Source organism: Accipiter gentilis, chromosome 6 (assembly GCF_929443795.1).
Source record: "Accipiter gentilis chromosome 6, bAccGen1.1, whole genome shotgun sequence".
Lineage (NCBI taxonomy): Eukaryota > Metazoa > Chordata > Aves > Accipitriformes > Accipitridae > Astur > Astur gentilis.
The window spans coordinates 9,042,582-9,065,396 of record NC_064885.1 but is presented as its reverse complement, the minus strand read 5'-3'; the positions used below and the strand labels follow the sequence as shown (position 1 = coordinate 9,065,396).

Sequence of the window (22,815 nt, the reverse complement as noted above, 5' to 3'; positions counted from 1 at the left end):
ACAATCAGGAAGGTAGGAGTAAAGCTTTCACAATGGAGAAAAGCCAATAGTCCAGTTAAACAGGAATCCATAGTGTGGCCTGTGTTGTTCAATATATTCCTAAATGACCAGAAAAAGGGTAGAGTACAATAAGAGAGGTTGGTGATGACATCTAGTTATTCAGGATAGTCATTGTTAGAACTGACTGCGAAGACTGGCAGGAAGATGCCATGATAGCAAGTGATGGCATGATAAAATGACAGATAAAAATTCTTGTTGCTGACTGCAGGGTAATGCATGAGGGGGAGAAACAACACTAAAAATATGTACATCGTGACTGCTCTAAATTAGATGTTCTCACTCAGACTTCATTCTGGATAGTTCTCTTGAAAATGCCAGCCCATTACTTAGTGACATTCAACAAAGCTAACAAGATTTGGGGAATTATTGGGAATGAAATAGAAAAGAAAACAGAAAATGTCATTATACAGTTATTTGGATCTGTAAGAGCTCTTAGATGCAGGCAAGGAGTATCTTGATTATTTTGTGCAACTCTGCTCACCCTGTCTTAGAAACAGCTCTCTAGAACTGAAAAAGACCGGAGAAGGGTGATCGGGATGGTCCTGGAACATCTTATGTACAGAGATGGAACATCTTCTGTACAGAGATAAGACCAAAGCTCTTAGGATTTGAAAATTATCATGGGAAAGGGTGATAAGACAGAGGCTTATAAAATCCTAAGTGTCAGAGAAGTGATGAACAGGGAATGAATCTTCGCTGTCTCTAACAACACAAGAACTAAGGGGTAGCAAACAAAATACTCAGGTAGCCAGTTCAAACCAGAAGGAATTACTACTTCATGTAGCATGTAATTAAACTGTGAGATAGCAGATGCCAGAACTAAATGGGCTCCAAGTGATTAGACAGATCTACAGAGGAAAGGCATATCAAGGATGATGAAATATGAGGATACAGGCATTGCCATTGCCATTGAGCTGCCTAAAGCGGGAAGTGTGGGTACTGCAGGTGTTACATCTCTCTGCCTGGTGCTTGTCCCCAAGCTATTGACCCTGGCAGGAGATGGCGTGCTGGGGTAGGTGGGCCTTTGGTTTGGCTCTCTTCTATCCTTGTCTCTTCTCCAGCAGCTTGTCCACGTTGTCCCTGAGGTTGTCACCGTGCTCACCTGACAGCAGAGGTAGCTGTGCTGTGCCAGGTTCTCTGAGACTGATCTAGGTTAGCTTGGCATCTCTCAGGTGTGACAAACTTTTATAAACCTGGCTTACTTTGGCAGTGCAAATGCATGGTTATGATGGCAAATCTGAAGGCAAGGTAGAAGGAGGGACAAGGACACTTGAGCAAGTGATTGTCATCCCCACTCAATGAGCAGTGCAAAGCGTGAAAGGTCAGACCATGTGCAAGACAGAGCTGCATCACCCTCCCTGTTTAGTTCAAGGGGAGGTTTTTTTCCAGCTGTTTCAACCTTAGGAAATAAATACCTGCTTCTTTCACAAACCAGAGGGAATTGTTTCAAATGTGCTTTCAAAAAGCCAATGTGTAGATGCGTCAAACTCAAAAGTAACATTTCATGCTGCTGCAGTGCTTTGAGCCATGTCTGCCTTAATTTCACCAATCTCTGGTGGCCCCTGCAAGCTCAGCAGCTCCTCAGAGCCAGAGCAAGCCCCTCACTTCTACAAGGCTTTTGTTGAAGACTCACCTGATTTCAAACACCTGCAGAGTCTCTGAGCTTGATGGACCTTGCTGAGAAAGTGGAAGGTGTTTTGCAGTGCCCTGGTCCATCTCCACATTGAAATGCAGCACCACCTCATTTTTTGTCTAAAACCAGTGGGTAGGAGAAAGTCAATGTTTGCAAGTCTGTCACAGTCCAGAAGCTTCCAGGTGCTGCCAAAATCAGTCAGGTCACCCCAGAAAGTTGGCGGAAATGTATACATGAGTGGGAAGCTCAAGACTGTTTTTCAGTAGAGTTTGAAGGGTGAATACTGCTGCTCTTTAATTTTCATAAGCATTCACATTATAGCGGAACCTGTATGCCTCAGCTGGGGGATCCAACCTCTGCTGTGCTGGATGCTGTTGGCATAATAGTTTCTGCTCAGAGGAAACTTCAAGCTTAGAAGATAGTTTAAAAAAAAAAATATTAAAAAGCTGTGGGTAGTCCTAGGCAGAGGGAGTGAAACTGGTCAATACATTATAGGATGCCCAAGCACTCCCAGCAACAGGAACAACAGGATGCTTTATTTTGACCTATTGAGTAACCACTTACTTTATTGGCGAATGAAAGTTAAAAATGGTGTTCTCTCAGAACTCCTGTGTAATGCGTGGTAATTATTATGTAATTAAGAGGAAAAGCTCACTGTCTGTGCATGCTGAAGGAAAAGTGTTGCCAGGCAATCTAGAGATTGCAAGGTAATTTTAATGTAAGCATACATAATTGTTATATAATTTGGGAGACTCAATAACCATGCAGCTGCTTGAAGCTTGCAGTCATCACAACAGCAAATGCATCATTGCTGGTTGGGTTTTATTAAATTATAACTTGCAAACTGGGTTACTGTCGGAGCCTGCAAGGCGTTAATCCAGGCCAGTGTGCTACCCTTGGTGCTAATGTTCTGTGGTGAGCGGGAAGGGGCCACAGGAGCTAAGCTGGTGGGAGACGTGGGCTGACCTTTTAAATTACCAGTGGTGGCACGCTGTCCATGGCCTCTGCGTGTCCGTGAGGACTGGTCTCCACTGGTTATTCATGATGCTTGCCTGGGGTGGAGGCCTCCTGCAAGAGGGCTGGCTCTGGGGAGAAGTGTTTGGAGGGAGGCAGTGGTCAGTGTGATGAGAGCAGAAACATCCCATGCTGGGTGGGAAGCCTGGCTTAGGCACCGTGGGAGGCAGGGACAGATGCCCTGGAGAGAGCCAAGAACTCCTCCATTCAGGCAATGGCACAGTGCCACCTTGCTTTGTTGACTGCTTTTGGCTGGGTTTCTGGGTTTCGTGTGTTTCTGGGAAGTGCACTTTGATATATGCATGGTCCCAGCCTCATTCACTGAGCAATGAAGAAATGGAGGCAGGTTCAAGGACTGAGAGTTGGGGAGACTGCCCATTGTAGAGTATCCCTTCCTCTGGCCCACAAACTGCTGGGAAAATATTTTGAGCTTAAGTGTGGTAATATTACTGGTTCATATGTTCTGTTTTCATATGCCTGTCTTAGACCTGGGCTCTGTTGTGGGGACTATGTCAGGAGTTATTTGAGCACATGCAAACTTTAATTCCCATCCTGGTGAAATGGGGCCTATGAAGGAAAGTGCTTTTACTCCCACTTGAAAGACTTCCCCAGTACTTATGGCATTGCACGCGCACGCTCGTGAACTGGAGAGGTAGGCTGTCATCTGCGTATTGTAAGTACCACTGGAGTGGTAATTTCACAATGTACTTAAGTGCTTTGGATGGAAAAGTTCTGCTGGATTATTTGTGTCATTAACTAAAGCATGTGCTTAAGCATCTCTGTGAATTGAGGATACATGCAATTACCTCCCTTTCCACTTGTAACTTCCCTCTAGTAGTGCTTATCTGGGGTTATTTAAGCTTCAGTCTCCCTTCTAGTAAAGCAAACATTGGTTTCCCAATGACACTCAGCAGAAATGGATGTGCTGGATAGCGAATAGTCACCGAAGGAGTTAGCAGCTGCAGCAGGAGTCAATCCTGAAAGCCGGGAGGTGAATACGGTGCTGCCTGGCAGCTGCAGGTCAGCCTAGAGTGCCTTGCAGCTGGGACCCACCAGCAGTGCTGGCCAGGCTGGCGTCCAGCTGTGCTGGCCGTGCAGGCATCCAGCTGTGCACCCCGCAGCATGCCTTCCAGCACCCTGAGATCAGTGGCCCAGGTATTTCCTCAGCCAGTGGTTTTGTCTTTGTATTTAATGGCCTCTGATATTGTTCCATTCATTTGTCAATCCCTTTTTAAACTTGTGTAAATCTTCAACGTCTGTTACCTCCTAGTTTACGTGCTGTGGGGAGCAGTTCCCGTTCGGGGTTGAGTCTGATCCTGCAGGTTTCAGTTGATGCCAGAAGTGACTGGGAACAATCACACCCTCTCTGTGTCACCCCTGCATTATAGACCTCTGTCACATCCTCATGGGTGGCTTTTCAAGACCGCAGAGTTCTTGTCTGTGCCAGGTGTCCTTCCACCCCTTTGACCATCAGTTAGAAAAAGCTAGCAGTCCTGGAGTCCCCCCAAGCCTTGTTAGTTGGGAGTACGACAGTATTTCAGAGTTGTCTTCTACAGTAAATTTGGCTGAAAATACTGCAGGAGTTGACATATCCCTCCCCCAACAAAGCCTACAGGTTTGCTGGACAAACACATATTCTGCTATTTTACTTCAGATATCCTGGATATGGTGATACCTGAATACAGGTTTGACTTCTTAAAGGCAGTTAAATTTCTTTCTGGATTGACTCAGTGGTGACTTATATTTAATAACTGCACAGTAAATGGGTTTGAGTGAAGGTGAATTTGGTGTCATGCCAGTTTGCTTTGGCAGATGAACAGTGGAAACCAGTACCAGGTGAAGCGTGTAACAGGAGGATTTTCTTCCAGTGTCAGGCTGCTGTCTGCTGGCCAGAAATATTTTCCTTGATGTGAGCAGGTGTTTGGTTCAACACAAGGAGTAGATACCTTAAACTTTTCTCCAGTGGCAGGGGATGTATGTGGGAGCTGCAGGAGAGGCTGTGAGGGAGAAGCATCCTCCATCAAAAGACATGAGGGATATGCCAGGCAGGTATCACAGTTTGGCTTTAGGATCGGGACACAAGTAGCTTCATTTAGTAAGAGCCTAAGTCAGGAATAAGAATAAGCAAATGGAAGGTTTGTCTAAGCAGGTAGCCCAGCTGTGACACTAGCCGGGAGCAGACAGCGCAGAACACACACGCAAGCTTGACCCAGGGGAAAACCCTGCTGACTTGCACAGTCAAGATGAAGCACAGCAATTGTCCCTTCTGCTGTTTAGCTGCAAGCTCAGTATTTTATCCAGCTCACAAGAAGCTGAAACTGTTGCTGTCAGTGTGGCTGAAAGGAAGACAAAACATTATTTCCTGCATCACCTGTAGAAAATGCACAATTTCCCTCCTGCAACTGTGCCTAGGGAAACTAAGGGTAGCAATTCTGGTCCACTCTGCAGAGGCATCCTTGTCTCCTCTGAGCTCTTAGGTTGAAGGGGTCATGACACGCAGCTAAAGCAGTTGGGGAGTTACCTTTCCAGCAGCAGTTCTCTGCAGGGCACCTGTATGAATGCCTGCGATGCTCTGGAGCCCTGCACGCTAAGCCTGGAGCAATAACAAAGTGCCTGACATGCAGATCAAAGCTGGCTTTTCTGGGATAAGGCTTAATCTACTACTTCATCGATATGTGAGTATAATTTCCATTGTCTTAAAAGGAAATTTAAGCAAATAAATCAACAACTGAGCCAACACAGGCTTGTCTCTTCTGAAGAATATCTACCGGAGTGTAAGCTCGGGGCAGGTGTGCTTGAAGCATCAGTGGTGTAGATGGGTTTGGTCCTGTTTGGCTCTTGGCAGAGGGGAGTTCCTCAGACCTCATGTTGGCGTGGGCCAGTGGACCTGGTACGCAAGTCTGTGATGGAGCTGCTGCCTGTTCTACTGTGATTCCCAGCAAGCTACTTGATCCATCTGTGCCTCCATTCCCATGTGGGAAATGGGGACCTGCTCCTTCTCTGCTCCAGCCTCTTGCCTGTGCAAGTCCAGAGCCCCTCAAAATGGAGCATGTTGATGTGAGGGCTCTCAACTGCAACTACAGCTGCAAGGTGCTGGGTGTTATAAATGACACTGCCAGGAGAAGACGGACTGGCTTGTGCTTTATCACGTGCAGACAAGCTCTGTTCAGATGATTAAAAAAACAAACAAAAAAACCTTTCACGTAGCAGCAAGTGTTGCTGATACTGATCAATGAGGAATTTGTGTAAGAGTGAGATTAATTAGCTGGTGGAGCAGATCAGAGATGTGCTAGAGCCTCTTAAGAAAGAGCAAGCACTTTGATTTTTGTTGTCCTTGTTTAATGCAGTTACATAAGTGATTGTGCTTGGGGTTAGAAGCAGCCCATGGCACAGACTGTGCAGATTGTTTTGGCAGTACTTGCTGCACGTGTCCTGCTCCCCACTTTCCCAGTGGTCCCTTGAATGTTGGCACGTGTGTAGCCGTGGCAAGAAGCTCTGCGTGTTCGCTCTGACTGCTGATATATGATGTGCTCACATGGGTTGGAGGACAGGTGTAAAAGGGCAGCCTTTGGCAGGGCTACCTCTTCTTTCTCTTACTTGTTTCTTCCTACTGGCAGTATCCCATACCTATGCCTTCTGCCAGGAGTGTGATGGTCAGCCAGATGCTGAAAATGGAGCACCAGTGGAAGCTGAACTCTTCAAAAAGGGCTGGGGAGTGCTGGGTGTTGGGATCTCCCTTTGTAAAACCTGGGCTTAAGCAACATGTTCAAGTGGCAGAAGTTTGATGGATGCAGCAAAAGAGTGGCAAAATAGTGAACAGAGCTGGGATCCTCACCCCAGCTGTTACACAAAACCCCTGCAATGAGCTAAGCATGGGAGGGAAGGTGTTCCCCTGGCACAGCCTGCTATGTCTATGTCCTCTGGCTCTTTCTTGGTGGAGCACTGCAGACAAGTACAGAGGCTTGATACAAAGAGCAGCCTTCTGTTTTAAGCTCTGGATGGTGGTGCAGCAGTTTCTTTGGGAGGGTGTTAAATCATTTCTTTGCTACAGGGTTGATGTGAGAGTAATACTAAGCAGACTCTGCAGTAGCACCATATGGATTGCTTTTGCCCTTGAATAGGAATGGGATTCTGGTTTTAATCAAGTATAATTCAGCATGGGCCTCAGTAAATAGCAGGATGTGTCAGTGCATTGCAAAATTTTATATGTATAATTTTTAAATTAGCTTTTAGCAAGTTGGTATTAACCTGCTGGAGCTCTAAGGTTTCCAGCAGGGAATGCAGTGAAAGGCACCTTTTTTAAAGGACCAGGGAACAATCTTTCTTTTTCTAGCACTTTTATCTCTGCTCCCTCTTGGTCTTCACTGGCTGTTAATCTAGGCAGACAGTTCCCAGGCGTTTGCTTCTGAATGAAAAGGAAAGCCTATTTAGTCTCCGAATAGCCTGAGGTATCTGGAAATGAGGAGCATTTGTGAAATGAGTTGCATGTTGTGAAAAAACTGGCTTGTCCCACTGAAGGCAGCCAAGGGACTGAACAGAAAGAAATTACGTGCTCAGCGGGGCTTTGCTAACAAGCAGTGAAGGAGCAGGGAGGCAGAGCAGCAGGAGACCTGCAGAGACCCCAGGCAGGGCTGTGCGCTGCACGCACAGAGAGGAGCCAGCTGGCCCAGCAGCAGAGATCCTCCCCAAAATCTGCCCCATTCTCCAGTCCCATCTACTGTACCACAGCCACTGAAGATTCACCCCTGCCTGAACGCTGCTTTGCAATATGAGTGCTGCAGATTTGTAAGCCATGGCACTGTTTACAGCCATGATGCTCTAGGACCTTGGTCTTGCCCCATACCTTTCCGAGTGGCCTGGGGTACAGCCGAGCGGTGAGATCCTCTCGGGGGCAATGTGTGTGCTAACAACAGTGATAATACTTGGAGTACTGGCTTTCTGCAAGAGTTTCATTTTGTGGTTATTGAAGTTGTTTGGCTCTGACTATATTGCAAGCTTGGTTCCGCAGGGACGCTGACCCCCGTTCAGAAGCACGTAAACCTGTGCTTTTTTTTAATACCATTCCCACATCACCTGCTGGCTTTTCACAGAGATGATGTTTGGCGTGTGCCAAAGCGGTGTCCTAAATGGTCATGTTTTGTCACCTGGAAGTACAAGCTAGCTGCTCATTCCCTGGACAGTCAACACCAAGACTGTTTGCAGACTCAGAGGTGTCTAGACAGCAGAATACAACTGGGTAGGTCTGACAGGCACACTGTCTTGTTGTCTAGGTCCAAGGTGAGAAACCATATTTGTGGTACTGATGAAGCTACAGGAGAAGTGGGTGCAGACTGCCTGAAACTGTTGAAAGGATGTGAGTAATCCAGGTGTGCAGCTGGAGGGGCTTTCAGAGAGTTCATCCTGGGACAAGGTCTGCCATCAGGACCAGCTGCAAGGTCACGGGTAGCTTTTCATGAAGTTGTTGGGTGCTTTTTTCTGCCCTTGTTGGGAAGGTGTGAAAGCAGGAGAAGCAGGCAGCCCCAGCACAGCACACCCCACATCCTCATTTCTCTGAGAAACTCTGGATTTGTCTGCTTTGTACATTAAACACCTGAACTATTCTATCCATGCTGCTAATACTAACTGACTTAAAATACATCATACCGGAAAACCAAAACAAAGTCCTGAAAAGCCAGATTTTCAAGGAGACCTTTTATTTTGGGTCATTGTTTCATACGGGTTCGAATTTGAACACCCGAGTATGGGTTCCTTGCAGCTGCTATAGGCAGTAGGTGCAGCATACCTGCTAGAGGCTCTGTCTGAAATCAAGAGGGGCAGAGGAAGATGGTCCTTTGCTAACTGCTGCTCACCCACTGAGTGCTCTGAATCCTCCTCTGAGGTTGTATTTCTCTACCACATAGCAGCAGGCTTTTCTTAGGTGCCTGTGCTCCATGCCTATAGTCATGAGACAGTCTAGACTTTTAGGCATGATTTCCCTTGTTTCTGAGCACTCCAGGGCTCTAGCATTTGACTAAATCCAACTTTGGATGTGCCTGGTCAGGCTTTTTCTAACACAAGTTGTGATGAAAACGTAATACATGTGCCCTCACCTGTCATACCTGCTGCATTCATGGGGTGGCTGCAAGGCTTAGCAAACAGGTATTTCTAATGTGCTTTGGGATCTTGCCTAGGGGATGCTCTAGAAATCCATGGGATTGTTATTCAGATGCAAATAGACCTGAAATACTGTTACCTTTCCACAGAAGTGAAGGATGGGTCTAATAAAACCGAATTTAACAGCTCTGCACAATCAGACTTTCTCCTAAGGGGTCTGTAATATCCTACATTGTTTCATTTTCATTGTGAAGAGGTATTGATCTATTCTTTGAATCGGGTCTGTCAGCATAGGAAGTACAGACCCATCTCGGAGCCGAGGGAAGTTGTTCCAGTGAGCTGCTGACCTCTGCTTTTAGAGCAGAATCCTTTCCAGGCAAAAGCAACGAGTGGAACCATTTTGTCAGTTTGTCAAAGCAGCCTCAGTAAAGTGCTCTGCTTTGGCCAGCTCAGCATCAGTTTTAACCGTGGGAGGTATGCAGACAGGTACATTTGCATGGGACTGAGGGTTTTTTGGTTGTAGCTGTCCACCTTGTGTGTGTGGTGCATGGGGCCTGGGAGAGGAGCACCAATGGGATGGTCCTTCCCAAGGCTGCGTGCATCCGACAGCCACGTCTCCGTGGCTGGACAGCGTGGGTCTGAGGGCAGTCTTGCCAGGGCTGATGTCTGCCAGCTTTGTGACTGCTTCTGTAATGTCGTAAGCAAAAAAAAAAACTAATGCCTTGCTGTGGCCAGTCTCTTTGAGCAGGGCACAGAGTAGCTGGAAGTTCCCTCAAAGGCATGGATTCAGCTTAGGGGTCCCAGTTCCCCATGAAGGGAACTAAGGGAAGGTCATGGGTTCGTTTAAAAGAAGAATAATCCCCAAACCCTCATGGAACAAGTTTAGGTGCAGCAATACAGATAGTTATTTGGGTTGTGTTTCTTTAAAGCACATTTGAGGTTTTTATTCAGATGTTGGAAGTGCTTTTCCTTTTCTTCTGTGCCTGATGCAGCCCTGCTCCTGTTTGCTAGCGGCTGTGTTGCAATGTGTCCTTAATCCCAAGGACAGGACAAGTGTTTTGTTTATGGCACCTCTGGTCCTGGCTTCCAGTGACATTGAATAGCAATCCTAATGAAGGTGCCTTTCCTACCTCCTGCTCTTAAATCTGCAGAGGGAAGAAGCTTGCTCCCAGATGCTTCAGGCTGGTGAAATTAGAGGGTTAATTTGAGCTGGTGGTTGTGTTTGACTGTGGCTGTCACCTGCTCCCCTTGGGTGGCTCTGTGGGTTGCATGCTCCTTGTGCCATTGTCCCTTCTGTACAGTCATTAGCAGTCTGGAGGGTGTCATTAGTGGTAAGCTTTTATTTCCAAGATGCTTAGCTCTCCCTCTGGAGTTCTGCAGGGATAACACCATCTTTTCCAATGTGTGTCATGCTGGGAATGCAGATCACGCTGGTTTAACAAGTACCTTTCCTGCAAGACAGCTCTGTCCCCAGGCTCCTTTCTCAGTGTGTGGCAGTGATGCTTGTGTCACTGCAGGCACGTCCTGCCACTTGGCCAGTTAGCCTTTGGCCAGCGCTGCTGAATTAATTGTTCCCTGCCCTTCTCCCTGCAATGCATTATCTATGAGAGATCTGGACTTGCAGCAGAAGTTGGTGGGTTGGAAAGTTTTCTGAGCTTAGTTGTGTTGATGTCCTGCAGATGAGCAGTCCTGCTTCCTTTCTGTAGCTCTCAAAGAAGCCATTTTTTTCTGTTGCCTACATATGGACTTGGGAATGATTTTGGGAGAATCTTTTACTCTTCTTTCTGCAGCCTTGTATTGTACTGAACTGTACCAGTGGCAAGGCACAGCACAGGAGAGGATAAGACCATGCATTTTGAAGCCTGAAGCCCGCTTTGGATAGCTGTGCAGGGGAGGAGGCCCACAGCAGCTGGCAGACTAAGACTTTAAGAATTGTGTTTCTTCAGAGCAGAAAAGGGATTTCAGGTTGCTTTCATCAGGTTAGCAGCTCCACACCAAATCATTTCTTGGCAGATGTGAGCTCTTGCTCTTACAATTTTTATAGCTGTGATGGAACCTCATTCGGTTACCCCAGATGGTGCTCGGTGCACAATTCCTGTCCCCTGTCCTTCTCCCTTCATGGCTATTGCGTCTGCACAAGGCAGCTGGATGGAGGAGGGGATTTGCAGATAACAGAAGTCTTTCCAGCCAGCTGGCACAAGACTTTCACTACTGTCACCCAAACAGCACGGCAAAGCAGCATGGTGCGTGGGTTGGACACTGCTCCCAGCACTGTTGCTCCTGACCTGGCCAGCCACTTCCCCTCTGCACCGGTGGTCTTCCCATCCTGGTTTGTATTATTTAAACTGCGTGCCAGGTTTGCAGAAGCACCTGGCTGACATTGCATTGCAAAGCCCTGGGACATGTCAGGCTCACTTCTGAAAGCGCAGCCTGTGCTCCTCTGCCCTGCAGGCACTTCTAATTTTCTCCCCTGATCAGTCGAGGTCAGACTGGCACTGTCCCTAACACTCACATCAAGCACATAGATATTCTGGTCTGGGAAGCACAAATGTTCATTATCCCAGTGTTTGATGGCTTTGATTTTTGCAAATAACGTGTTTCTTATTTCTTTTTTCAACATTCATATTGCCCCTGTGCCTAACAGCCAGCAGTGCCCAGACCTGCTGGATACCAGGCTGAGATGGGCACTGAACAAACACAGAGCATCTGGCAAACAGCCCGCATTTTTCCTCTACTTTTATTAGATTGTGCAAAGGCAGAGAATGTGTTTTACGAAATAAATTTTAGTGTAACTCCCTCAGTTTCCACACACGTAGCCCCAGGGATGTATTTGTATGGGCCACATATATTTGTGGCCTGTGGTTTTTTTAGAGGCATTGGGAATCTTAGCCCTGTGGTATCAGGCATGATACCAGACACCTGCCTGAAAGGCAGCTCATCATCTCCTGAAGGGCAACTTCGCTCCCTCCCTCACTGTGGTTTGCTCTTCCTATATTACCATAATGAAATGTCAGCTTGCCACCAGCTTTGCTGTGGAGCAGATGTCTCCTCATAATTACTGTTGTTGCAGGGTTTTCAGTGTTTATCCTGACTGTCTAGCTGGGCTGTTACAGCGTTAACTGGCTCACATCACAGCGTGGCCACGCAGTTGCTGCACATCTGGAAGAGGATGTAGGTGCCGGTGCTCTCCAGCAAGTTTTTTGTCTGCTAGGTCTCCGGATCAGCTCTTTAATGTGCCAAGGACAGCATCACCCAGTAATGCTTTAAACTGAGACGTCCTTGCAGAAAAAGTATCTGCAAGCATCACTTCCCCTCCTCAGGCACAGCCTGCTGGAAAGCTGGCTTGAAAACAGCAGAACAGTTACGTGAAGTTTGTTCTTTCTTGGACCTAAAACAAAAGGTGGGATGTTCCGTAGGGCAGGCTGCTTTTGTGGCAACCTGTTGACCAGGTTCGTAAAGCAGGAAAGGGTTAGACCGGCGTTTTCTCCCACCCAATTGCATGTTTCCTAGGAGATATGAAAAGTGCTTGTGGGGAGGTATAAAACCAAACATGCTCCGTTTGCAAGAAGGAAATGTGAAGATGGTGGTTGGGGCTGGGGGAGGAGGGAGGCTGAGAGGTCCTGTTCCCCTGGGAAGTGTGGTCAAGACTTAAAGGATTTCCTCTCTTGTTCAGTAAAGTCTCTTGGGTTTTCTACAGTCCTGCTTCTGGGGTCATTTTGTGTTCTGAAAGTTGTTTTTTCGATTTTTATATTTGTCCTCCAAGTTCCTGAGAAGTCAGCCATTTTCCTACAATTTCCTGCTTCACTCAGTGGCCCAGAAGTGATTTTCTTGCAACTGCAATATTGCTTCCCAGATAGCTTGTAACAAGAGGGGTTCTTTTGTTGTGGTTTTCAGTGCATCTCAGCCTCCAAGCTCTTTGTAAGGGTTTCTTTCATTTTTGATGCACAAGCACTTCAGCTGGTGCCCACAGTTGGCCTCGTGGAGTCAAGCGCAACACATAGGAACAGCCGTCTCTCTGAAGGGCTGTGTGGCAGAGGTTTGGCCATGGCTCTGGGTGTGAGAGTGGTTGGAGTGGCTGGCAGCTTTGCATGGTGGTGGGGATTTGGGGTGATGCAAAACAAGTTGAGGTTGTATCTCTATTCATGGGCTCTATTGCGAAGCATGGCTAGAGAGAGAGTGCCTTTTCGGGGGTGCTAGCACCAACTGCCTGGTGATTGCTCCATGGTCAGAGGCATCTTTTGAGTTGGGAATACCCACTGATTTCTGAGCTGTTGGCTGGACTTGGCGCTCAGCTGCTAGCTGCCTAAATATCTCCTCTGGGCTGTTTCATTCTGCCTGTGGTTCTGCCCCTTTTGATTAGCTTTATGGTACTGCAGTTTAAAAATAAACAAATTAAAAATTAACATCTTTATTTGGATCCCATAAACCTTTAATACAGCAAGTTGCCCAACCCATCAGCTGGTCCAATAAGTCCAAGCAAATCTGCAGGATTTGAGTGGTTTCCTTCTCTAACAGCTCTGCTCGGTCCTGCTGGTTGGGCTGTTTCTGGGTTCACGTCCGTTCTTTGCATAATTACTGGTGACAGATGTGTTTCTGAGTGTTGTACTCCAGTGTACGTCCCAGTGAGGTACCAAAAAGGAATGGCTATAGGAAATGGCACTTCTACTACATTATATTACATGTCCAGCAGCAGCTTTGAGTGGGGTGCCTGAGCTTGCACCTTTATTTTCATCCTCCTGGAAAGTTTTCCCCTGGGTATGTTGGCTGCCATGGCAGACCATGCTCCTGTTTTGTTTTTTTTTTTTAGTGCACTACCAGAAGATCATTCACCGGGACATCAAGCCTTCCAACTTGCTCTTAGGAGATGATGGGCATGTCAAAATTGCTGATTTTGGAGTCAGCAATCAATTTGAAGGGAACGATGCCCAGCTTTCCAGCACGGCAGGGACACCAGCCTTCATGGCACCGGAGGCCATTTCAGACACTGGCAAAAGTTTCAGTGGAAAGGTAGGTCTTTGCTCACAGCTGATGTCTCCTGGGAGCCCCAGGCATGGCACAAGGGACAGCACCACGTCTGCATCCTTTGTGTGTTGCCCACCCAGGGACTGTGATGCAAATTAGGGTTGTTATTAAGTAAAACTGAAGCTCTTAATTCTGTGTTCGGTCAAGGCAAAACTCACAGTGGTTGTTCTGTACAGGGGGCAGACAGACTTTGTTGTGGATCCCTGCCCAGACAGGAGCCATGTTAGAATCCTTTCCCTGTCCAAAGGGAAAGGAGGAAACTCCTGATTCCCTTCCAAAATAATCCAGAGGCACAGGGGGCTGCTGGACACCAAAGTCGTGTCTTGATCCCCTGAAAGTGAGGGGCTCTGTGAAGCGCGGTATTCAGATGTGGAGATAGGGTCTAGTGTGGTTTTTTTGCCTGGAAGAAGACTTTTGAGGTTCAGCTCCTCTTTGATGTTCAGCCCTGAATGGTGTCATCTCCTGTAAGAAGGTGCTGCTTGCTGGTCACTGTGCTCCACAGCAAGGACAAGGGTGGCAGTGTCCGGCCCAGCACAGTCCTCATTCCCCAGGCATGCTACAGATGCCTTTAGGACCCCAACTTCAGAGAGAGTCTGTGCAATAAAATAGAAAATGGTAAATATATACAAATAATATTCTGTGAGTCGGTGGGAAAATCCAGCTCATTCAGATCATCTCTGTGTTGTGTCTCATTTACTGCCTGCACATGCTTTCTTTCAGGCACTTGATGTATGGGCCATGGGAATTACCCTGTACTGCTTTGTTTACGGGAAGGTAAGCTGGCTTTCAGATGCTGGAGCCCTGCGTGAGAGTGTCTGCCTGTCTGCCTTTTGACTCATTCCTTTCCAAATAAAGGCAAATACTAGAAACAAAGACCTACCTTCTGCAAGCTCTTGTTTTCCCAAATCACCCTGTGAATGAGAAGGGGCTGACATTGTGATCTGTGGAAAGGATGGTTTCTAGAGTTGGCCCCTGTACTCAGAGCGGTTGTTTGTGCTACAAACCCAGAGCACCATCAGCAGCACCAACAGTTTGTTGAGGGGTTATCCATATTGCTTGTATTTAGAAACAAGCCAGATAGAGCATGGAGAGAGGCATAGGTTTGATCCCAAGCCACTGCAGCACTTTAGCAATCCAGATTACAGAAAGCTGTGTCTGCCAGAGCTGACCTGGGCCAGATGGAGGCCACTTTAGCAAAGCCAGCTCTTCAGAGCTGCCTTCTGCAAACTCCATGTCCTGTCATAGCTTTTCCTTCTCCTGTGGCCAGAAGCCCCTTGTCCTACCTGTGTTCTCCCAGGGCGAGCAGTGCAGCAGGTACATGCGGTCTGTGTGTGTGCACGTACATTACCTGAACCTCCTGTCCAAGCACAGACCACTGCAGATACCACCACACAGGCATAAGGCATCCAGCTCAGGGGTGAGAAGTGGCTGGGGGAGATGGCAGAGGCAGAACTATCTCCATTGCTAGTGTGATATCACTGAGCTAAGTCAGAATGGAAAATATTCTCTGACTTCTGCCTATAATGGTGTCTCATTTGGGCCAAATCCTCAAGTGAAAGGGTATAACCTTGATTTTATATTTTGGTATAACCTCATGGTGATATTACTTCCTTCTGTGGCAAACACTGGAGGAAATGGAGGGAATATAAAGCCAAGCGCAAGGATACATTTGTTCCATGTGACCCTGTACAGTAAATATTGTACATTTCGTACCTATTTTATATTTCATAATTTAATCTAGCCAGGCAGGCTTATGCAGGGCCTGCCAGCAGCCCACTAAAACAAGCATACCTCCTTCAGTTTTGATGCAGATGTTCATAGGGCCTGTGAATATGCTGCTCCTGCATCCTCCACAGTATTCACCGCAGCTCAGTTAACCGCCTGCCTGTCCTGCCTGCCCTGTCAGGTAGGAAGAGCCAGAATCTAGGTCTAAATGAATCCAGTGTAAAAAGTTGTGCTGGAGAAAAATATGCTTTGAATTCAGGTATCTGAATTTAAAGTGGAAATCCAAATGTTTTAATAGTAATACCTAGCTCCAAATGATGCTTGTCACAGAGAGACCTCAAAGCAGTGATACAAGCCAGCTGCTCTCAGGATCTCCATTTTGCAGGTAGAAGTGGGGCAGAGAGAGGAAAATAAGTAGTTCATGGTCACCTGGTAGGCTGGATGGAGGGGGGGTATCCCAATCCAGTTACGTATTCCCTAGATCACTCTGCTGTTCTTCTGCATCTATTTTTTTAATAAGGAGCAAATCAATTTATTGGGGGTGGGGGTAGGGATTTTGTTTATTTCCATCTCTGTGTAAAATCAAGAGAGTGCAAACAGTATACTTCTGTTAGGTGAATGACAAACGCTTAAGCAGTGCCAGGATCTCTGACAACTGGAAAATCTTTTGTTTGCTTTGCAGTGCCCTTTTATAGATGAATATATTCTGGGTCTTCATAACAGGATCAAGAACAAGCCGGTAGAGTTCCCAGAAGAGTAAGTAAACTTTACTCAGCTACTGTAAAATAAAGTTCAGTTTTCATTGTTATTCACTGTGCAGCATAAATGCTGGTAGGTCACCACGGAGGGACAGACAAGGACAGGTGAGGTGCTTTGTGTTCTCCTGGGTCCTTCACGTGGGTTTTGTGCAGATGTTGTCAAAGCATTACAGCTGCCTCTGCTGCTCCTGTGTCCATGTTGTGCAGGCTGGGACTAAAGGAAATGGCTCTTTAAATCTTTGGAAGCAGAGGGTTTTCAGTATCGGTCTAGGGAGTTCTGCCCCAGCTACTTCACCCTATGAATGCTGGAAGCATGGCTTGGTTGGGATTTTAAGTTTGTCCCATGTGGTAGCCACTGGAATGATTCAATGTATTTAGTTTTCAAAAGCAATGTCATTTATAGACCTTGATCTCAGTCTAAGTAAGCACCTGCTGCTTCTGTGGACTTACCTTGGAGCTCTGGGGGAAGTGTCTGGTGGAAAAAGTCTTGTCCTGAGATATACAACATGTTGCATCCTCATTCCTCTGCCTCCTCCAACACACTCCGGGAAAATATGGGTTTGTCTTGCATGAAAAAAACAGAAATTAATTTACCTATTTGATATTCAGAGGCTGCCCCCCACCCTGCTTTGGTCAGTGAAGGAAACTCATGTTGGCCATTGTCAGAGCTTTGTGATGGAGACTACTGGGCTGTGTGAGGTGGGATGGCTGGCTGCGCAGTCACACTGCGTCCTCTAACCCACAAAAGTGCACTCGGTGCAGGGGGACAAGCCAAGGCCACTGGCATGCCGTTTGAGCAGTGGGAAGTTCAGCATCGGGCTGCTGAGCAATGAGTGTTCGTGGTCTTGTCAGATGAGCCTGTCAGGAGATGATTACACTCGATGTGTGCTCAGTCTCTGCCACCAGCCACCATGCCTTCCCCTTCATGTATTGGCCACTCCTCAGCATTTCCTCCAACTTCAGGTCTCTGGTGACTTTCTGTTGGTGATTAATTTGTTTCTCCTGGTTGCTATTAGGTGAAGTAGCCAAAGCTGCACTCTTTATTTTCCTACTCAAATCAGCACAGTAATCGGGCAAAGAATTTTTGACCTTCTTGACCCAATTGCTCATTCTAATAAAAACGTAGAAATTAAAACTCTAATGAAAAGCATGTCTGGTATTAGAGAGGAAGGGAAGGATGTTGTCAGGCAGCCTGCGATACGTGCGTGTATCCACCATCTATTGCGTGAATTTTTTGTGAGATGCTCACTGAATTTGACTTGGCAGTCCCAGGCTTCCTTCTGAGTCTGCAGCAATGGGTACTCAGGGTGTCCTATTTTAGACATCTGCTTTAGATGGGATGACTCACACCGCAGGCTCCATGGGCTGTATTAATTACCTCTCCATTGACTATAAAGCACAGCCACTGCAGATGGCTCAGATGGGGCCATCTCCGCTCAGGCTGGTAGAGCCCACACCAAGGACTGTGTGGAACACGCCTCCCAAGGATCTGCGGCCACAAGGACAGGCCACTTGTTAGATGGCAACCACAGGCCCCAGTCGTGGGTATGGAGCAATTCTGGCAAGCCAGCCCTGTTCCATTGGTGAGGTTTTACAGCTAACCGGGTTTCAGGCATTAAGAGCACAAAGGCTGGTCATGCCACATTGCTCTGTTCCCACCGGTTGCTCCGCGGTCAGGACAGGACTTTGACTTGACGGCACTGCAGCAAAAAAAAATAAAATTGTTTATGTTTCCCTGGCAGTCTTCTCTCTGCTTGCTTGGATCCTGGCAAAATGCCCATCCTCTCTCAGCCATCATATATTTGGGTTAGCAGTCAGCTTACAAGTGACTGTTCCCATCTGCCTGTGCAGTAAGTTATTAACATTTAATGGGCTAACTGGGTTGTGATAAGAACCTTTTCTTCATTCAGACATTTCCTTCAGCGGTAATTTGGCTGCATGATTTATTTGGATTTCTCAGTGACCTGCTCTCCCAGCCTAAAAAAAGCTGCACCCCTCATTAGGTTGTTGGAGGAGCAGAGGGTTACTGGGTGTTGACGGCTGTCTAAACTGCATCTATTTGTTAGATAAAGGCAGTAACAGAGACGCACATAAAGCTGGAATTCACTGGACTGGATCCACCCTGGCCTCCCACAGAATTAGCACCTCGCTACAGTTAGGAATATTTTGGTTTCAATTTATTTTACCATGGCTACAAAAGACACATTCCTGTTTGCAGACAATCCATGGAAACTCATTGCCTGTTTCCTGACAACCTTTAGGACAGAGATGGAGCTGACTCTACCAGCGTCATTGTGCCTTCCCTTCTCTTAGAGACGCTGGGATAAATATTTATTGCTCTGGAGTTCTCATTCATGTCAGTGAGTCCTTGGCCTGACACAAGGTAAATGGGGTTAGCTCACACCCTGATGATCCTGGCATAACTGAAAAGCAAGCTGGAGAAGTTTCTGTCCAGACATGTATTAAGAGAGCCAGAAATTGCGTAGTCTCTCCAGGTGAAGAGCTGAAGTCCAGGACAATGTTCTCTGACCTGCAGGCACCCTGTAAAACTATCTATGGTGCTGGCAGCACTCCCAAATGGATGCTGAGCTCTGTGATGCTTGGCATTTTCCTGAGAGCCGTGACAGGACTATGACTGTGAGAAATTCCAGATAGCACAGGCTTTTCAGATGAAAAATGCCATTGGGTACAGCACGCACCCTGGCAGAATGGAGAGAAGGAAAAACAGAGACAGGGTGATGCAGTCTGTCACCTGGACATAACCCACTTGACACTTTGCTGTTTACAGGGCTTTTCCTTATGATGTTAATCCTATGTTGTATAGAAATCAATCTTGTGCCCAGAAATGTTAGGTAATTATATATGGTCTACTGCTTGTATTTTAAATAAAGACATTGCCAGTCTGGCACAGATCTGGTGTTAAGTATTTCAAAAACACCATCCCACCCACGCCTCAGTGTGGTCTTTCATTAAGAGTCTTATTTATTCTGACCTGCTAAATGCACTGTCACTCCCCATAGCTGTTCCTCTGTGCCTGGAGCTCATCTCAAGAGCAGGACCGTTCTTCCCATTCCCACCCAAATTGTCACCTGCAGTGCAGCCTAGGAAGTGGGAAGCCTCTGAGGATTCATCCTGCCATTCCACTTGTCTGGGCCATATTGCCTGTGTACTGCAGACCCTTGACGCAACTCTGAAAGTGTTCAGACTTTAAACTGAACCCACTTTCTGTCCCTTCCCACTGAATAAGCAGTGTTTCCTTGTAGCTGGTTGTTAAAGATCCCATTAACCAAAGTCCACATAAAGTATTCATAAATAATTAAACAGCAGCTCTGTTTTCATCAGACTATAATATCCCTTACTGTGATGTGGTCTTCATTTAGGTTTATGATAGTTTATTCCCTCCTCTGCTTGTGGGGGGTGCAGAGGAACTGGGCATAGCACCTGGTTCCTCATCAGTGTTTTCAATCTGAAATCCAACCCTGCTGGGGAGTGACATTTTATGCTGCCAAATCCCATCTCCATGCAGAAACACAGCTCCTCAAAAGTCACTTGTGATACCGACTTTTGACTCCCTAATACAATTCTGTCATGCACTGGCATTTTATTTCGGTAGCACTTTGATCATACAGATCAAGTGTGTTTTAAAGACATTGCCTGCGTCATTAGCAACAGAAGTCATTCATGCCTTTGGACTAGAGAGACAGACTGCAGGACCAAGGGCTCCGTGTGAATAAGGTGTCTTCTGGGTTCAGGTGCTCTAGCATTTAGACCTTGGAAATAGTGTTAAAAATTTAGATTTATTTCTCTTAATCTCATCTGTTCATCCCCTCCTTATGTTACCCTAAGGCTGAGCCATACAGGTGGGGAAACACCGAGTTATGGAACTGGCTGCCATCAGTGTTCATAGAAGCAATTTAATTAACACAACCTGCAAGCTCAGCTGGGAACTTGAGTGTCAAATGGGGATTTTTTTTCTTGCAGCATGTGGTTGCTCATGATGCAGATTTGGCAAATCAAGTTGTGTCGTTCTTGTATCAGAGCCCAGCTCTAGTTCTGCTCTCAGTAACAGATTGTTGTCCTAGAATCTGTCCTCTGAAATTCCCCTATAATGTGCTGTCCTTAAAAATGTCCTTAGATCTGTTCACCTGATCCCTTGTCCTGCATTTTGCAAGCATGCAGCTGTGTTAGTGGGCAGAACAGGATTACCAAGCCCTGTAGCCATGACCGTGATGCCTGAGAAGGAACCAAGCCAACTAAACCTTCCTTTCTCAAGCTGGGTCTGCAGAGAAAATATCTTCTGAGCAGAGCAGATTCTCTACCATGTAACGCAGTAAGGACTATGCATGCCTTGAGCACTTACAATTCCCTTGTTAACTGTATACCGCTGTTTTCTTTACTCAGAGCACAGATAAGTGAAGAGCTGAAGGAATTGATCCTACGTATGCTCGATAAAAATCCAGAAACAAGGATAACAGTCCCTGAAATTAAGGTAAATTGGACATTGATCTTATAGTCTTTTGTCTCAGCTGATTTTGTTTTTCCTTTGGTACCTTCTAATGAGGCAGAGCTGTTCCTTGTGTTTGTTTTGAGAGCTTTCTCTGGCACGCCGCCTCAAAAAGGAAGAGTGCTCATTTTGCAGCATGTAACAGCTCCATCGCTGCTGCTTGCTTGGGGAATATTGACAAAATCTTTCTTGTTTACTTATTTAAATTAAAATTAGTCAAAAGCTGGCTGATCCTCAGCAAATCCCTGGGAGAATTGACATTGTCATGGGGATTGCTAGCTGCAGAGCATGTGCTCGCAGTGTTGGACCTGTGTTACAGAAGTGTGTTCCTCCTCTGGTGCTTGCATGGTCAAAGGCCTCAAGGCAGCACACTTGTTTCTATCAGCATTACTTGGGAGATGCTCATTAATAGAAAAGAGGAATATGCCTGGTAGAGCACAATGCCTTGCAGGGTTTGGCTTCATTCTGTTTTTGCATGGGCTTTCTGTCCTTCTGTCACTCCTCACCAAGGCCTTGGAACTACTGGAGGATCTCAAGATTTCCACAGCAGAGCTCCATTAGCATCCTCAGCAGGGCACACAACTCTGCTTTGCTTTGTCTCACGCCAACACCAGCACATTTGCCACCAAAGCTTGACAGTAGGAAGGTTGAACTTCAAGTAAAAAATGTGACGTCCCTTCCCTCCATGCCCAGAAGGCCACAGCCAGTGATGGTGGGAAGTCCTTTGGAGCTGTATTTAAGGGATTTCACTTGGCAGCTCTTGCAGGCAGTTCATGTGGAAACATGTGCCCTGGACAGCCAGTTGGGTAGAAGAGCAGAGCAGGGTGCTGGATCTTATCGCTGGCCATGCACTGAAAATGCTTGGTGTGCTTGAGGACTTGCATTTGATGCTGAAAAAGCACGTGTCTCTAGCGTCAGTCTGGGCTCTGGGCTGAGCCCAGGGCCTTGAACACTGCTTTCCTCATGTTCACACCAAGGAAACCACCCCATGAGAGGCAGTAGAAAAAGGGTAGCTTTCCTCTGCTGTTCCCCCAAGTAAGATGATGGCTGAGCAGCTTCTTGGCAGAGGTGGCTATGGAGTGAGTTCCACCATCACTGATGGCCCTGGTCAGAGGAATCCAACCTAGAGACTACAGGAGAGCCTGACGTGTGCAGCTCATGCAATCCAGACAAGGAGATGGCACACACCCTCTGTATTTGTATTCACATACAGCGCCAAGGAGCTTCTTCGCTCTGAAGTAGCTTATAGCAGGCCATGTGGCATCAGGGCTCGAGCCTTGGCTTCTTGCATAGTTAGATGTTTCGAAGTGGCTGCTCTAGGCCTCCTTCTTCTCCTCCTCCTCCTCCCAGGGTTACTTCCCTTTTTGTTTTCCCATGTTTTCACACTCCCCTCGTCATGTTCCTTACTTGTAAGGTAAAATCCTGATGTGGCTGCAAACTTTCTTCTACTGGCAAACATTAGCTCAATGCTGCTTCTCATATGTGATCATTTATTGTTGATAAATCTCCAATGAAGATAAACATGGCAAAAGCTGGAAGGAGGCAGTAAAATTGTGTAAGGGGGTTAGACTGGACAAATATCCTAATTGCTCTGCCCAGCTAGCTTTGGAATTGCTGGTCACCATCAAAATAAATCAAGCAAATGATTTTGTATGAGGAACACTGAACACATCGGATAGATAGAGTCCTCTTTCTAGCTGAAACATTTGCAAGCCCCAGGTAGACTAGGGTTTAGTGCACTGGTTTGACTTAAAGCTGGACGTGGTGATGTGCCTTTGAAAAGAGTTATTATAAGCACAATTAATGATCTTTGGAAAACACAGCTTAATTAAGTGCTGTAAAGCAGCTCATCACTAAGCCCTTGGAGAACACTCTGGACACCTGCCTCCAACTCATTGGAATGGCAGTAAGCAGTGAGCATCTGTCCTAATTAAACTCCTCATCCTGGAGGGTGAGGCAGGCATTTCTAGCAGCAACACTGGAGGATGCTTTCCCTGACAGGCAAA

General features: G+C 46.6%; 1 protein-coding gene across 5 annotated transcripts in view; it reads left to right on the top strand.

Annotated features, from left to right (window-relative positions):
- CAMKK1 (calcium/calmodulin dependent protein kinase kinase 1) overlaps positions 1 to 22,815 on the top strand; it is a 111,891-nt gene that overhangs the window by 72,261 nt on the left and 16,815 nt on the right. For all 5 annotated transcript variants that reach the window (XM_049801986.1, XM_049801987.1, XM_049801989.1 and 2 more), the window contains exons 10-13: positions 13,608 to 13,807; positions 14,543 to 14,596; positions 16,230 to 16,303; positions 20,707 to 20,794. In XM_049801986.1, the coding sequence (XP_049657943.1) occupies positions 13,608 to 13,807; positions 14,543 to 14,596; positions 16,230 to 16,303; positions 20,707 to 20,794 (416 nt within the window). The remainder of the gene's footprint in view (positions 1 to 13,607; positions 13,808 to 14,542; positions 14,597 to 16,229; positions 16,304 to 20,706; positions 20,795 to 22,815) is intronic.